An 18,270-nucleotide genomic window follows, 5' to 3' on the forward strand; every position below is an offset into this window, starting at 1 on the left:
AATGGCGAACGCTTTGGCAGGGCCACGACGCGCGACCGCGGAACGTTCGCGGCGGGTTAAAAACAACCACGCTTCTCACAGCTAATTCATCTGTCTACGGCAGCAGCATCGCCTGCTGACACCACGACAGGGAGACGGCTGCATCTTGTTTGGATGCAACATCCGCTAAGCGGCTTACGAGCGGCCACAAAAGCCATGGCGTGCGAACGGATGCTCTCACGCACAAAGAACTGATCAGCATAAGCGGCGGGACTTGCGCCGCCGAAAGCATCGCGTAAGCTCTTTATCAGCCTCGTGTGGCTGTCATTCGAACCAGAGTGGCGCTGTCCCTCGCTTTCTGCTCCCACCTCTTACCCGGGTAAAAAAGTTAGTTCGCGTGACGTTCGAGAGATAATCATGGCTGTCGCAGGCTCAGCCATTTGGGGCCGACCGTCTGGCTCCCGCATGTAACGCAATGGGCACGAATGGGTAGAGCTGCTGCTTTGGAGAAGCTCCGCTTTTGGAACACGCGCGCAAAACGCAGCGCCCCACGAATGCGCAAATTTCGCAAACCGAAGGAAGAATTAGAGGTGGAGACATAGATGCGGCGTCACGACATTCTGTCGTCCCTGAGGACTTTAGCCATGTTTTTGTCGAGTGAACGCCATCTTCCTTTTTCCTTATTTTTCCGTCAGTTCTCCGTTCACTGTTTTCCTCATCGATCAGCTGAAACAGAACAAAATGAAAATAATGTACTAAAAAGGGGTGTCCCCTGACCCTGAGTTTCAAAGCTTTGGAAATTCCCGTCACTTGTACCTCTTGCGGATCGCTTCTGTTAAGTCGCGGAAGATTAAAGCCGTCATTAGACGGTTCCCTTACAATAGCGAAACAATATACAATGCACGACTGTCCAAGCATTGCGAGCAGTGCACGTGGCGCCCGAGTACCGTCATCGCCTCTAACTGCAAAACAGGGAAGCAGGGAGCAATGACGTCACGTTGGTAGACTGGAGCAACGGCGCTTAAATAATACGTAATACGAAGCCTTTGCTATTGACGCAGCAGCGTCGCTCAAGTAGACGGGTGTCTCTATTGCCAAGCACATCGTGACCGAAGCACGACGTGCTTCCAAGGCAATCCCAGAAGCATTGTAGCCATGCCACGTACTCGAAGAAAAAAGATATAAGATTAGACTAAGAGAACATTAAATCCTAATCTAAAGGGAAACGGGTTTTAGGACTTTGTTAAGATGAGTACTTACTACAACTGCTTGGTCGTTCTCACTTAGCATTTTAGGTCTTTCGCATTGCTCGTAGGCGACGGCGTTGATAGAGAATGCAGCATGCCTAGAACGATGCCTACATCAACTACTATTTTAATGACATACAAACGTTCTGCATCGTCAAAAGTGGACTCGTTTTCCTTTTTGTTTTCTGGCCGTCAATCCTTTTCAGACTCGTTTTCTTCTTAAAACAACTTTCTCACAGAAGATACGTTCTCAATTCAGCAACCGCATAAACGTACTTAAAAGTGCGGAGAAATACCAATCCAGAAGTCATAACAGAGCAACATTTCTATCCCAAGCATTCACTGAACTCAGGCAAAATATGAAAAGAAAAAAAGAACAATAAACGAATGAGAAAACCAACTGGTCTTATTGGCGAGGGCACATTATAGACGAAAACAAAAATGGGCAGGAGTAGCAAAGTATCACGGCAGGTAAAACGACGGTGAAATTACTTCTGGAAAACCGACGCCGGCGGTTGGAAGGACACGCTGATGGATGGGGAGGCGCTGCCTTTTTCCTCCGACGTGCTTCTTCGTTTCGCACCCGGGAAACGAGGAGATCCATAAATGCGAGGCCCGTATACGAATCGCCGATAGGACGCGCGCCCGTATTGACGAAGACAAATGCGACGTTGCGTGGCAGCGACGGCCGTGCGCGAACAGGATACATGCGCCGACGCACGCCACGAAAGTAGATGTGTTCCGCCACGCGCGCGCGTGCGTGCGTGAGTGCGTGCAGGGCACCTACACGTTTTGTGCATGCGCGAGCGTACAGGTGTGCGAGGTCTGTGCAACAGCACGGAACACAGAAAACCCGACGCAAAAATGTTTCGGGCTTTCCGCCCTCCAACCACACACACACACACACACCAAGGGATTACAATTTATCCACGCTCTCTGTTTCAAAGAAAACATTACGCTGCAATGTTGGAACTGTCGAGAGTGAGAAAATAAGGGGGTGTGGTAGGGGGAGAGGAAGAAAGATCCTTTTCCCGTGTTTGTATAGACACATCAAATCTGACTTCCAGCGTATGAAAGAACTCCGTATGAAAAGCCAGTCACAGCTGAACGACTCATCTGAACGACCACTAGCCCACGAGCTGCTATCCGCCAACCAGAAAGTGCATACGGGGTTGAAAGCGGTGACTCGGCTGAGTAGCGCAGGAATGGCCGTACCCTGCGACAGCGCCGTGCTTTCGACCCGACCGTGGTCCCGTCAAATCCTGCGCAAGCCGTTGCGGCCAGATTTCCGTCGGGCAACGAGGGACCCCGGGTGCGGAACGCGTCTCGAGGCACGCGACGCGGCAATCTCGCTCGCGCGGTGCCCCGTCCCTTAACAGTCGGCGCGTGAAATGGTGTCGCCGGGACGAAGACTGTCCCCGCTTCGATTATTACGATTTGTAAACAGCCCGCGTGCATGCTACTGAGCCAGCATAGCTCTGCGTTTGTCTGCCAAGGACCTGCACGCAACACCCAAGGGCGTAATGGCTGCAAAATTCACAAAGGCATTTTGTTGATTTTACCCGGAAGCGGGACAGCCGCATTTCAATGCAGAAGGATTGAGAGGCAGCTATTTCGAACACTCTATGAGTGCTCTCTCTATCTCTCTCTGTCTCTATCTGATTCTCCCTCTTTCTTTCTTCCCTTCTTTCTTTCTTTCTTTCTTTCTTTCTTTCTTGTTTTCGCTGGGGCGCAATAGAGTGTTCTAAGGAACACTGGAGGACTGAATGACTCTTCGAAAGCAATGTCCTTTCTGTTCATGTTATAGCCCGAGTCATATTTAGCGTAAAATGCTGCAGAAGCTATGAAATTAGCGGACTTGTGAACAATTATCATACCACTTGACTCACGGTTCACATGTGTAAGACAGGAGGAGTAGATTTTAATGAAAAGAAAGGAGGAGAGGTCAGCCGGGAGAGCGTGTTTCTAGACATGTGTACATCTCTAAATTTGGTCCAGAGATGCTTTGGTTTGGTGCAGTCACGCAAGCTAACTTTCTTACATGGCTCCCGATTCCATAAATTTAGTCTCACAACAAAACACCTTTATGTGCGACATATCCGTTCAGGCGCTACTGCCCCTTATAGGCAGATTTGGATGACTTGTTTTACGTTTCCCGTGGAGGTACATAGACTACATATACGGTGACAACCAGATCACACGTCAAACTTAAGCACTTATAAAGTGGCAAAGATTTACATACTCTAGAAGCTAGACACTGTATAGATAACGGCAGTAACTATTACTGCCGTTATATTGCATAAATGAAATTTTTAAAAATGAAGGAAAGGCAGGGAAATTAACGTGAGATGGGCCAGATTTACCTGACTGTCATTGGTAGAAAGGAATAGAACACATGAAAAGTAAATAAAAGGAATGAGCAGACAGCAAATCGTACGCAGTGGGAAGATTACGTACAGCACTGTTAACGCCCATCTCTAAAATTGCCGCAATTGGTAATGTACGCACACAGATTCCTTGACCACCCACCGCGGTGGCTTAGTGGCCACGGTGTCGCGCTGCTATGCGCGAGGTCAAATCCCGGCCGCGGCGACCGCATTTCGATGGGGGCAAAATGCAACAGCCCCCGTATCCTGCGCATTGGGGGCACGTTAATGATCCTCTAGTGGCCAAAATTAATCCGGAGTCTCCCACTATGGCTTGCCTCGTAACCAAATCGTGGTTTTGGCATGCGAAGCCCCAAAATTCAATTCAGATTTTCGCAGGATCCCGTGGGCAGACACAAAGAAAGGCGGGTTGCCTCTTTGTATTCATGAGACCGCGGTGCACGAGGAGCCATGTTACTTGCAGCACGCAGCGAATGGCGCGTTACGCCACGGCGTCGTTCTCGACTCTCTCGCAATGCCGAGCGTAATAAATGTATATATATCTAAAGGCGGGCTCATCACAAACTGAAATTTTACGGTACTGGATAACAGATCACGTGTCTTACCCTTCCCCGGCCTGAACTTTTTCTTTTCCTCCCCTCGAGCTGAGACGCCGAAAACAAGACGGCATAAATCTCACCGCGCCCCTCGGGGCACATCCTCAGACGCGACCTGCGTGGCTCCAAAGTGTTGTAATAATGGACCGACCCCAGCTCGAAGACGCTGTTCGCCCGCCGCCGTATGCGATGCGAAGACGCGACTAAGAGGCAGCGAGGGAGAGAGAAATAAAGAAGAAAATGGGCGTCAGTCGTTTTTTACAATCAAGGAATGAAGCAATGTCCTCCGTGTTCAACTTCTTTTAAGCGCGGAATTCTCGCCCCTTTTAGCTGCCGCTGCTGTTCTTTTTGCGACTTGCGCGGCGATTGTGTCTCCATCGTCTCTCTTTCTTTCTTTCTTTCTTTCTCTCTCTCTCTCTCGTTGGAAGGAGAGAAGGAGTGGGGTGGCGAGCAAGGTCTCGGCTGACGTGCACACGCGCCGCTCGTAATATATGTGGGCATTTGCCCGAGATCGTTTTTCAAAAACCGGGTATCCTCCGCTCTTTGACGGTTGTTGATCCCATGAGAAAACTGAGCGGCCGCCTCGCTTTTGAGTGAAGAGCGTGATATGTATAGTGTATGAGCAGCCGGCTATAGCGCGAGCAAGTTACGGGTAACAGGGTAAGCACTCCGCCCTTGTTTCGCCTTGTTCTGTTGATACTGCTCTCCAGCTCAACTGCTTTTCTTTTTGTCCACTTCTATTCGGTTAGCTTGTCTCGAGCAAAATTTACCGCCAACGCTCTGTCGAAGAAGTGAGGGCCACAGAATTTTTTAGAGCTTGGTTCTAGATCCCACATACGTATAAACAGGATGTTGTCGGCATGTAGCCCAGGTTACTTCAGTTTCTTTTTCTTCGCTTTATTAATCGCCTCTTCGCACCACATGCGACGCCTTGAGTTGGTTTGCGTTATTGATACTCTAGCCTCCTTTTTTTACGCTCGACACAAAGTTGTGTCGTCTGCTACAGCTAACCTATGGCGTGCTCCAAGTCTCCAACGTCATTCACAGTATTCAGAGCCGCACAGAAAAGTTCTGAACGGTCAGGCAACGACAGCTCACTACAGTGAGTAAGCTGCGGTGTGCGCAACTGAGCGTAAGGGTATTTGCGCAAATCACATCTTATCCCGCTTTGCATAAAAATAATAAGTTAGACGACATGCGATTAACGTACGTGGATGTTAGTCGCGAATGGACTCGTACGAAAGAGTACAGGCAAGAATAGTGTCCCTATAAACTATTTTAATTTAGGTTACACCAACACAATGTTCACAATTGAGCAAGCGCCTGCGCAGATCCGACAGCCTTGCGGGGAATCGCAGCAGCAACTCTGTGGCCTTCTGCAGCTGAGATGTGCGAGAACAAGGTCCCAGTGCCTTGCTCAATGAGAAATCAGGCACGTACAGTCAAACAATCGCACGCTTAGCACTGCATATGGGCACTTCGTGACACCTTCTTTACACTCTGATGGCTGTCATCGTTAAAGAAGGTGCCATGAAGTGTGAATGTCCCCGTTACAGTGTGGAATAAAAAGTGCTCGTGACTACGCTTGAAAAACTAAACGGTCGTCCCTTGGCGGAGGAAAGCGTCCTGGGACAGTGTTCCAGATCGAGTTCCGCACTCGAGATCTCAACTGCACTGCGCCAATACTAAGAACTTATGAATTGGGCGACCAACCCTGAAAGTCGTAACACGATGCATCGCGTTAACGAGCGGTCATTTTTCCCGCTCTACTTTTTATTCATTCCCTCCTTCTATCACGTTTTATTCCCTTTACCGCTTAAGGCAGGGTGGTTAACTAGACTACGTCGAATTTATTACTGTACACGTGGGGAGAGAAGTGGGGGTGAGAGAGGAAGATTATGACAAAGGCCGGATTTCATACGCACATTAAATAAGGCACTCCGTTTCTAGAGCTGGGCCGACATATCTGTCACCTTCAAGTACTTTACAAGATCCCTCGCGGCTTTCTGGGCTGATGAGTTGTGAGCTGATGAGCATTCTATGTTCCGCTTTACCTTTAGAATACAACATGAATTCGCCCAATCCTCAACCCTACTGTGGGGCCATGTTTGCAAGACATTTGCTTCGGTAAATGGCTCTAATTCAGCCACCTAAATTGCTATAGCGGCTCCATGCCAGCTTCATTACTTCCTCCAAGATTTGTGGGGGAAAAACGATTTACCAGCCGACCCAAAAAAAAAAAAAAAACGTTGCGACCATAACCACATCCACCTGGCTCGTACTCGACTGCGAATTAATATGTGACTTCTACCCAACATGACAGATTCGTTGACTCCGCAGGTGGCCTGGATGTTCGTGGAGAAGTTCACACTGCTGACACTCGCCAAGCACGTGATCACGCACAATTCCCGCTTCAAGGTGACGCACAACGACCACCGCACCTGGCACCTGCACATCCACGACGTGCAAGAGCGCGACCGGGGCGCCTACATGTGCCAGATCAACACGTCGCCCATGAAGTCCCAGGTCGGATACCTCAACGTAGTAGGTTAGTACGTCTTTCGACCTGTCTAAACAGGGCGTTTCTTGTTAGACCATACAGATTTTTTATAAAATTGCTGTAAGCGCAGCGAACGTGATGTTTTTGTAGATGAGTTCCTAGGCGAGGTGGACATACTTTGGCGCTAATAACGTCAGCGTCGGCAGACTAATTCGCAAAGCAGTATTTTAACTAACATGGCAAATGTATAGGCAGACACATTTTAAAACACCCCCATTTTCTTATTCTTGAAAATGGGACCTAATTCGTAATATTCATCATCGAATTTCAAAGCTCAATCGAGTCAATATCGAAACTGAGCCCGTCCCGCTGCTTCGTTTCTCAAAAACGCCTCGTAAAGAAGTGTGGGGCGAAGTTTGAATGCAAGCATGTCGCGGGAAATACTGACATGCCACACAGCAGCGCATGTTTGCCAGGCAAAGCGTGCCGTATCAGTAGCTGCCACGACCGGCCCCGATAAGTTCAGTTTCAAAATTCCTCGCACTTGCCGTCGTGGGGCTTTTCCGTCTGATATGATAGCGGGGCCGTCTTTCCTGCGCTTTTGGCACGCTCTTTTCCGATATTGCCTGGATTTATTGTTAAATTTAAAACTAAATTATGGGGTTTTACGTGCCAACACCACTTTCTGATTATGAGGCACGCCGTAGTGCAGGACTCCGGAAATTTAGACCACCTGGGGGTTCTTTAACGTGTACCTAAATCTAAGTACCACGGGTGTTTTCGCATTTCGTCCCCATCGAAATGCGGCCGCCGTGGCCGGGATTCGATCCCGCGACCTCGTGCTCAGCAGCCTAACACCATAGCCACCGAGCAACCCCGGCGGGTTATTGTTAAATTTGATTACGAATGTCTGGAACTGAGCACGGCTTTCAAGGTTTAAAAGAAGAAGATGAGGATGCGCTGAAATGTGGCTGCCTCTAAATTTAGGGAAAACACGGGAAAGTAGGCTTTCGGACAAGTGGGCTTGTCGCCTTGAAAAAGACAAGCCTACTTGTCAGAACGTTGGCTCCCGCTTTTACCTTGTTCTCGTTTTGCTCATTCCCTCTAAATTTGCCATATAAACAAGTGCCGCCAAGAGATACAAAAACAGTGAGTTATTGAATATTTCTTAATTAGTCCACTGAGCCTCACGTCCTTAGCGGCAAAGTATGTCGACCTCACCTACTAACTCTTTTATAAAATGCCAAGTTCGCTACGCTTTAGCTTTTTATTTAAAAATTTGTATGGTACAAAAAATATCCGTAGAGACATTCCTCGCAAGGTTCGAGGCAGTGGTAAATGCAGAACCTGTACATTGTTAGCGCATACGATAACTGTAGCTCTCTTACACTTTCAAGAGTTGACACTGGCATTCATGCTACTGAAAGGCCGGCGTCCAAACACGGACACAACCAAGAACGAACAGGACGACAATTATCCTGTTCATTCCTATTTGTGTTAATGTTTTCACGCCTGCGTTGTAAGAGTACGAATCCCTACTAACTCAATCACTTTCAGTCGTTCTTGAAACTAGAAATTTTATTATTTTTTTACGAATGATAAGTGAGGATCAAATGAAAGTATGCGAATGAAGCCTACATTCGGGAATAAAGATAATCGTCTTAAAGGAACATTCTTGCCTTTCTTCACTTCGATGAAGCTCTTTTGAGATAGATTGATTCTCGTCTTACAAGGCAAAGTCTGTAAGCCGAACATCGTATATGACAAAACAAAAAAATCCGGCACATTTGCGGCGCGCGCGTACGGGTGATTCTGCATTTGACGATCGGAGCAGCCCTATGGAAACGCAGTATTGGCCACGAGAAGAAAAAGAGCGCTACCGCAAAAGAGTCAAACTAACAAGAATCGATATGCGACTCTACACATCAAAAAGCAACAGCGCAACTGCGTCGCAAGTTCTGGGCAGTGTTTTCGATTAATCGTTTAGAGCTGTGTTCGACAAAAACGTTGCAGGGCCGGGTATTTGTAGCCTGCCAGGTCGTGTGCGTATCCACAGCCACCAGTTGGTGTAGACCATTAAGCAGACACCACATTTCTTATTTGTTTTCGGAGTAGCATCGCAAAGTTTCATATTTCCGGGAAGCTTTTTAATGACCCCTGTGGACACCATCAGACTGAACATAACGTCGTATCTATGAGAAGCTACGCTTACAGTGAACTCAGCGTGGCAGACATTTTCAACGTGGCTCTCTTGCAGTGCCACCCAAAATCGACAACAACCTGACCAGCGACAGCACGGAAGTGGCTGAAAGCGGTGACGTGGCGTTGCGCTGCATCGCGAATGGGACACCGGAACCGGAGATCACGTGGCGCAGAGAGGACGCCCAGCACATCGCGCTTGATGCATCTAGGAAAGGTCAGAGACGCCTCGCGTGACGAGAGATGAGAGAACGCTTAGGCCTGCGGAGATGTTTAACCACCCTCGCCCCGTTCGCTGCTGCTTCGACCGGAGCCAATGCGCGCAAACTTTGCTCCGCTGAGACCCGGGATGTGCCCTAGGTGCTTACCGCCACGTTGTCGCCTTACGCCATTTTTGGCGTTCTGAGCCAATCAGGGCTGACAAGTTGGTGAAGTCGACAATATGGCGGAATTTGACGATTTCCAGAACAGCGCTACCGGTCAGCGTTTGCTAGGCAAACATTAAAAGCGGCTTAGTCGGCCACAGTGTGTTTGTCATGCCTTTCCATAGAGAAAGGAAGTATAAGGGAGCATTACATCACGCAGCCAGCCCTGGCAAACTGATTATTCGTGAAGCCATTTCCTTAGATATTTCCCTAAACAGTCGGCCCTTATTCGGCTAAATATGGATACCCGTTGTTGAGTGAGAATCGCGACCATAGCGATAACGGCATGCTAAAGACAACGCGAGCAAAATCAAAAGAATGAATAAAAAGAAAAAGAATAACAAGGACCATTCCCATTCGTCTTTTTCATTTCACTGGACACATTTGTTTCATGTAGTTCCGTTTTGCTAATCAGCCTCTCATTGGGACATTATATCATGTTATATACCAGAATGTTCCACGTATTGACTTCTCGTATCTGTGTCGATGCGCTTGAAGTTTCTTGTGTCTTAAAGCTAGTTCTAGTGGCGTAGACGGAATGTATACACTACGAGTTCAAGGAACTCTCTCAGTCATCAAGACAACTTGAAATTATTCGGGCGAACTTTAACTGAAAATGCTGCGCGATAGTATGATATCCCGACAAACTTACTAATTAGTGCGTAAAGCAGATATTGTAACGAAAGGCTACAGGTAACTTATCTGAAGGAAGCATTTACAATGTATTAGTGCGTTATTTCTTGTTTCACGAGCTGAATAACAGCGCAGAAAATAACGCTATACGTAAGTTCACCAAAATGTCCTGGTGAGAAGCAGTGTCAGCAGCACTTCCTTCCTTCCTTTTTTCTCCCCTTCTTTTTTTCTTTCCTTTTAAGCTGTGTACCTCATAGATATTCTAGTAGAACATATTAGAAGCACTGACAACATTGTCAACCTAATACAAACTTCAAGACTATCCTTTGCGAAGCTGGAGAATAATAAAAAGGAATGCTGCGATGTTGGCGCATGAAATAGTCCCACTTTTCAACAATAAAACGGTCCGGGACCTCTTGACCTTCTCGGTGTGTGCATTGTGACAAACTTGTCCCGTCTTGTACCGTTTGTACTGCTTGTCCCATCTGTCTCGCCTTCCTTTTGTCCCGTGTATATTGCGCTTTATTAGTACTCTAGTCAAATATGCCTTACCAACTGGCCCAAAGTGCTACTCTTCTAAAGCGATAAGCTTATTCCGTACTACAACAGTTCTCTTAACGATCGTGTAATCCTGTCCGATCCGCAGCATTGTCTGTGAAAGGCACTTGGCTGAACATCACGAAGGTCTCCCGCCTGCACATGAGCGCCTACCTGTGCATCGCCTCCAACGGTGTGCTGCCCTCGGTCAGCAAGCGGATCATCCTCGAAGTCAGCTGTGAGTACGGTGTATGAGTACAAAAAAAAGGTACCTAGAGTCCCCCTTGATGTCCGTTTAAAGTTTTTGAAAGTTACTAGCATTAGTAAAAAAAAAGCCGAGGCTGTTGTGGTAGAGTCGACAAGAGCCCGACAAAAGCGCACCGAGTCGGTTTTTCAGACGACAATTTAAGTTCCGAGATCATGTAAATGAGAAAAGGTTGAACTGAGTCAACTCACCTGCATGTGGGAGACTGACTCATCCTAACTTGCTCAGCAAGAACTTCGGCCCTATAGAAACGATATTTCACATTAAGTTTCAGTATAGTTAATTTATTTATAATTAGCCTCGGTTAAACAATGGCAGTCTTCAAGCTTACACTGGGAGATAGTAACGAAATCCTTGTACCTCAAGGATCGGTTCTGGCACCACTCATGTTATTTATGTACATTAACGACATCCAGTTTTCCATTAAAAACTCAATTCAGATGCGCCTGTTCGCTGATGACTGTGTCGTGTACACAGTCGTACACAACTCAGACGACCAGATAGAACTTCACAATTCACTGCAAACAATTTACTCTTGGTCCAGCACTTGGGGCATGAAAGTGAACATATCAAAAACACATTACATTTCTTTTACAAATAAGAAACTCCCTCTTAACATTACATATTCGATCGGAAGCTCAATAATCAACAAAAGCGACCAGGTAAAATACCTAGGTATTAAACTCACGCCCAACCTTAACTGGGAGCCTCATATCTCGACCATGTGTCAAAAATCCGTCGGAAAACTATCCTTTTTAAAAAGGAAACTACGCGCAGCACCACCACACCTCAAACTAAATGCGTATAAAACACTAATAAGACCATGCCTAAAATGCGCTGATTTAATCTGGAGCATTCATCAAAAATGCCTTATAAATAAAATAAAACGTATACAAGAATTAGCAATCAGGTTTGTATATTCGTATTACCAAAGGCAGTCCAGTATCTCAGGTCTGCTCGCAAGGGCAAACCTAAGATCCCTCTCCCAGAGAAGAGCAATTTCACGACTAAAATTCATGTATCAATTATACCATGGTCATTTCCAGATAACACGATCTCCTTACCTGCAAGATCCTCCAAAACGCTCAACCAGACTAAATCATTCCAAAACAATCTATCTTCCCCCAAGTCGTGTTAATGTTCATAAACATTCCCTTTTTCCGTCGGCCATTTCCCAGTGGAATAAGTTAACTACCGATATTGTGTGTTGCAATAACATCGACTCTTTTATTAACCGCATTCAGTCTATTGACTTTTCACCATGATTTTTTATCATTACATTTCTGTACCACTCCTGCACGGGCCGTGAAGGGCCTGCCTTATATTCAAATAAAAAAAAGTCTCGTTCGTTTAATCACAATCAGGTCGCGATGCTAATACAGGCCTCTATCTCGATGTGCCAGCGTCGGATTCATCCAAACCAAATCGTACGACATGTTTTACTCGTTAAGTCTGTACGTCACTTTCACATTAAAAAACTGTGTTCCGTAAAATCTTACATCGTTATACAGAACGACCACCTAATTTATCGCCAGAGGCTATTGAAAGCGCAAGTGAAAGCAACGACTCGGACAAAAGAAGAAAGAAAGAAAGCCTTACTACGCGGGACCAACGCTGGACTGGTAGCTTATTCAAACACAAATGTTCGACTCACAGTCGGAAACACTAAGTAAAGGAAGGAAAATCGAACATGCACTTCGAACGTGTTTTGTATTGAAGTCTGCCCTCGTGAAATCAATGTAGCATCTGCTCCTTTCTCTGTCCTTTTCTTCAGTTGCGCTGCCAGCATGTTCCGTGATGTTTTCCATTGCACGTGCCATACATTCTGTTGTTCCCGGAAACTTTAAAACGCAGAGGTTTGATCAGCTGCAATAGGATAAGCAGCATGTTGGTGCTCCTCTCACTAATGCCATTTCGTAAAACCGCGAAGATTGTTCGATGAGCCTTACAAGCGTGTTTTGGAGCCAACGACCATTATTATATGCACGAACTATGGTATTAAGCGGATCGATACTTTCAATACCAAGCGCTATTTTAAAAGAAATTAAGCTAAACTATAGCCATTCTTAATGTGTCCTCATGGGGGGCAGTGGCCCCGTCAAGCTGCTGAACGTGGCACCCTGTTATGCTGCTGCTCGGTTGTTGTTGGGTTTTTTTTTTTTTTTTTTTATGAAGGAAAGTAAACTCGACATAGCCTGAAATTAAACGTGGAGAGGAGCGTCACTGCCACGCCAAAGTAACGATGCTTCTGTATGCATTTTGCCTATGTCTCTTTAGTCGCGCCCATGATCTGGATCCCGAATCAGCTCGTCGGCGCGAGCATCGACTCGGACGTGACTCTGGACTGCAACCTGGAGTCGCACCCACGATCGGTCACCTACTGGACCCGTGGCGCGGACCGCATGATACACCAGAACGTCAAGTACTCTGTGGTCACAATGCAGCACGCCATGTACAAGGTTCGCATGCAACTCGTCGTACACCGCCTCAAGCCAGACGACTACGGGGAGTACCACTGCGTCGCCAAGAACACGCTCGGGGAGACCAAAGGCACGGTCAATCTCTACGGTGAGTGACGATGGCAATTAACAGCTGTTTCTTCACAGACTTCGCAACGGCCATTCGACCCGATTTTCTCACCTATTCTCCCACAGAGTTGTCCACAAAGCTTTATTTGAAACGATGTATAGAGCTCGTCGGAAAATTTCGCTCCTGAGTACTACGACGTGAAAGGAGACGTGAACAAGGGATTACACATTGCAGTTACAACGCTCAACTCAGGTCGCATCTGCGTGCCGTCTGCTGTATCGTTGTTCTAGTGTTACTCTGCACTTAATGGTGGCAAGAAACGAACCAGCATGCTGAAAAATGAAAAAAACACGCTCACCTTCACGCTCACCTTCAGAACTTCTTTAAAGCCCAGCGAAAGTACGGGACACAAGAAGTGACAGGACAAGAAGCTTACTCGTAACTGAAAGGATTTATTGTACAGGCCTCACATATATACACAAAAAAGGGTGATCGCGCAAGCGCAGCGAAACGGGGGTAACAATAAAAAATGATAACCGCAGGTTACTCTCGAAAATACCATAAAGCAAACCGACCATGTACGCGTGTTAACAATAAAAAAGAAGCGTACTTATCGTGCAGCAAGACAAGGGTGTCTGACGCAGGCACCTCCTCTATTTTTTTTTTCTAATGTGATAGGCCTCTGTTAATTCTCGGATAAGCCGGTTATTTCTTGTGAAAACAACGTCTGCTTCATTAAACATGTGATGGCACCCGCACTCTCTTCGATGGACAGCCAGATGCGGCAAACAATATGACTTTAATTACGACTGGTACTCTCTTAGACGCAAGTTGATGCAGCGGCTAGATTGACCCACATACACCTTGCCACTGCGAAACTGACTCATGTAAACAATGTCTGACACACAAACCTTTCACAAACTTTTACTGCGTTTAATAGAACATTCAGTGAGATTTCTATGAATATGAGAACAAATATGCTGAAGTTCATTTCTAGCTGAAAAGAAAGCGCCAACTTTTTACCTGGCGCCTTCGTGCTTTAATTCAAGAGTGGCCCTGTGTAAGTAGGCAATGACTAAAAGGTGCCGTCGTTAACGTAACTTTCTAGCTTATATTTTTCCTACTGTCATCTAGTCGTATTCACATTATTTACCCGAATGTATAATGCCCGCACATATGTAGGGTTTCTAACCGCTGACTTGTATTTTTTACTCGGCCATTAGGAACGAAAAATATACATAAAAGCTGTCGCTGAAATAAAAAGGTTGGAGTTACATATAAAAGAAACGAAGCTACAAAGGAAACAGAGAGTGATTAATTAGGAATAAAGAAGCCTCGCACTTGATAAGAAGTTCTTCTTTTCGAGGCAGAAGCTACAACTGAACTAAAAGGCTAGCAGATGAAACCGTGAAGGTGAAGTAGCTACTGCTCGTAGCATTGAAACAATAGTTTACGCAGTTCTCATTTGGTTAGAACTTGTTTCTGCTTCCTCACAGAGATTCCTGCAAGCTCCGCACCTACATCCCACTTGAAGCTAGTCCCTAAAGGGGTCCGCGGAAAGTTACTTGACACAGAGTGGAGGAACTCGCCACATTCGCGTAGCTCTGGTAAGTGAGCCACATTGCTTCTGAGAGAACAGTATGTTACAGTTTTCGGTGCAGCCATTTCTTTTCATGTCTTGTGGTCCGCTGTATAGTTTGTGCCTGCTGTAGGACAACACTTTCCCATGCACTGTGGGAGTTCCGCGCTAATTTCCTGTGCATTTTTCCTCTTCGCATTTAAGTATGACGTTAATTTTATTTCACAGGCTCCTCACACGACTGGTGGCAGAACTTGTACAGCAACCAGACCGATCCCTGGTCTCCGCTTTCGCCTGCCGTGGTGAACCTTAAAGGTACGCTACAGGCTACGTGTACTTCTAATGGTCTTCACAGGTTTCTGCTGCACAACGCAAGCTCGTATCATACATTATTCCTGTCTGAATATGAATATCTCGAGAGATACTCACTTTTCTCCTAATGAAGAAAAGTTTGCGGGAAGATGGAGGCTTGGGAGGTGATTAACAGGGGTCTAACAAGAAATGTCTCTTGCCCCTGTGACAATCCTTGTTCGACCACATTTAATCACTTTTCTCCTGTACGACTAACTGCATCACGCGAAGCGCCACCAACATACCTGGCGTGTTTCTTTTAATGTTACAATTTCCATTTCAGTGATTCAAACGCAAGTACGCTCCTGTAAATTCCGTAACTACTTTTTACTACATAAAATAAATGCAAGAAGCTAAAGCTAATTAGGGACTTCATATCTGTACGCGCAGGATAAGTTCCGTTTACGGGAGCACATGAGTAAGAGTGAAATACCACTTCAGTGATACAGGAAGTCAGTTCGTTTGTGCGTGATAAATGAGAGCAGATTTTAAATTAGATAGAAACGCAATCATTTAGACGTAACTGGGTGCGCGTCATTAACGCACTAGGTGAATACAGTATCATAAAGAGGTCACACCATTTTCGTTTATCGTTGAGCCTGTTAATGTGCCCCATATCGTGAATGAATTAATATCATTGGATTGATTCATGCTTTGATTTGATGCAAGCTTATCAGCAATCGATGAAGTATTAGGCACACTGGGCATCATGTTTCTATCTATCTATCTTATCTATCTATCTATCTATCTATCTATCTATCTATCTATCTATCTATCTATCTATCTATCTATCTATCTCAGTCCCTGTTCTTGCTTTTACAGCCACTGCAAACTGCGGTGCATGTCCCAGCATTACAAGTTCGACGCTTCCCGCCAGGCTGCTCGTGAGTGCCTTATCACTACTGGCAACCGCAGTTTCGTGATCGCTGGTACGGAAGCCTTCGAAATAAAATCTTCGTCACACATGCCTCACTGCTGCGCCAGACTCTCCGAGAGGCATGTCCAGTTACTGCCAAGACGCCTGCAACCACTGTGCGGGTGTGTGTGTGTATGTGTGCGCGCGCATGTGATAGACTACGTGAAAAAGCCTCGGCTCTGGTTCCTCGTTGAATATTCCAACAGATTCACCGCCGATGAGTTCCACACGTCCTTACCGCTGTTTCCTTCGAGCTCGGGGTCATAAAACCACCTACTTCAACCAGTGTCGTGAGCACCAGGAATTTCATAGACATTCAATGAAGCTGGCTTTGATGGACCTAATATCGCCCAGCGTTCCTAAGAAAAGGTCATTCCTTTTCCATATTTTTATGAAAAAGAAAATATCTGTCTACTGTCTGCTCGTTGCATTACTACACCGCAATAAGCAATCCAAAAAAAATTTCTTTGTGTTGTTCCATATTACTTCCTTCCCTGCCCGTCAAGAACAGCACCCGAGACATAGTGTGTAGCGCCCAGAGCACGAAAGGAAAATGAAATGTCATTCTCTTTCATACAAACTTTGTATTGTACCGTTCAACTACAACACACGCAAAAGAAAAATAAAGAAATAAAACAAGAAAGAAAGAGAAGGAAATCGTGAAAAGTCGAGACTACTCCGTTCAATTCGCAATAGCGTACAGCTGCATTCGGGGACAGCACCAGCGCGAAGACCAGAATTGCACGCTTTACGCTGGTATTGACTGCTCTGTGGGTGCGTTGTCGTAGGTGAAGCTGTATGGTGCGAACTAATAGTCTAATGAACATAACGCTATTCAAAAGTGACAAGTGTCTAAATGTACAGGTAAACTGCAATAAGCGCATTCAATACACTTGTGTGCAATTCTACAACGACGACGACGACGACGACGACGACGACGATGATGATGATGATGAACCTCGGTCATGGTTCGCACCCACTAAGAGGGACAGGCCAAGAATCGGGCGGCAGGAGGTAGCTAAAGGAAATTTTTATTTGAAGAAGATAAGCGCAAGGTAAAAGAAATACAAGAAAATGAGATTATGCAATAACTAGACTACTATGCGAGCGAGCATTCAGACTAACTTAATGGTGAATGTTAAAAGAGGGTACAAGCAAGGAGTAATTATTGTTAATAAAGAATTTAGAGTAAGCAATTTAGGTGAAATGAATGCAGGTTTGATATGTAGAATAAAGATACAATAATTATCAGGGCAATCGTTTTCTTTCAGTTAAATAATCAAATACTGCGGAACAAACGTTTCTGTGACTATAGCTTAGTGTCAAGGCGCCAAATGATAATAATGCTGTTATACTTAACCCTAATCCATTTTCGCAGAGTGAAGTTTCGAGTATTATTGTTACGAAAGATGTTTGTTTACAGGGTGAAACGAGGTCCAGGAGGAAGCCACAGGCAAGGCCCAGCCGGGGCAGAGTACCCCAAGATCACGCGCGCGCACTCTACTCTCTGCCTCAGTCGCGCAGTGCGCGACATCTTACCCGGGGACAGACGAAGCTCGCTGAGCGAGTTAAAGGGACCTGTGATGGTACTGCTCGAGTCTGGCCACGTGAACGACTTGCGTCCCACGTGAACGCCGACTACTTGCCGTCACTTTGGCGACGACATAGTTCACATCACTCAAGCGACTGAATATAACGAATGGTCCCGTGTAAGTGGCGAGAAACTTGCGGTGCAATCCCTTTTTCTGAACAGGTGTCCACAGCCAAACATAGTCACCGGGAGTAAAGATGACGAGGATATGCCGCACATCGTAGCGAATCTTGCTGTGGCCTTGTGAGGACAACGTCCTAAGATGCGCCAGTTGACGTGCTTCTTCAGCAGGACACATAGTTTGGCCAATTGAAGGATCTTCTTCACACGATAAATGTAGAATAGTGTCCAGAAAGCTCTGGGGAGCACGTGCGTAAAGCAAAAAGAACGGCGCATATCCAGTAGCTTCGTGCTTGGCACTATTGTACGCGTACGTTACAAAAGGTAAGACGGCGTCCTAATTTTTGTGGTCAGCAGCGACATACATTGATAACATGTTGGTAAGGGTTCGATTCGTCCACTCCGTGAGGCCATTG

At 46.1% G+C, this 18,270-nt stretch overlaps 1 protein-coding gene across 4 annotated transcripts in view; it reads left to right on the forward strand.

Moving 5' to 3' along the window:
• Nucleotides 1-17,408, forward strand: part of LOC126542465 (lachesin-like) — a 38,056-nt gene extending 20,648 nt beyond the window's left edge. For 2 of the 4 annotated variants that reach the window (XM_050189542.3, XM_055077272.2), the window contains exons 3-9: nt 6,550-6,757; nt 8,967-9,125; nt 10,613-10,741; nt 13,046-13,336; nt 14,794-14,904; nt 15,105-15,191; nt 16,050-17,406. In XM_050189542.3, the coding sequence (XP_050045499.2) occupies nt 6,550-6,757; nt 8,967-9,125; nt 10,613-10,741; nt 13,046-13,336; nt 14,794-14,904; nt 15,105-15,191; nt 16,050-16,150 (1,086 nt within the window). In that variant the 3' untranslated portion in view covers nt 16,151-17,406. Of the gene's footprint in view, nt 1-5,540; nt 5,642-6,549; nt 6,758-8,966; nt 9,126-10,612; nt 10,742-13,045; nt 13,337-14,793; nt 14,905-15,104; nt 15,192-16,049 lie in introns of all 4 variants that reach the window. The other 2 variants (XM_055077273.2, XM_055077271.2) reach the window with 2 other exon arrangements.
• Nucleotides 17,409-18,270: the final 862 nt, after the last annotated feature.

This window comes from Dermacentor andersoni, chromosome 2, assembly GCF_023375885.2.
Source record: "Dermacentor andersoni chromosome 2, qqDerAnde1_hic_scaffold, whole genome shotgun sequence".
Lineage (NCBI taxonomy): Eukaryota > Metazoa > Arthropoda > Arachnida > Ixodida > Ixodidae > Dermacentor > Dermacentor andersoni.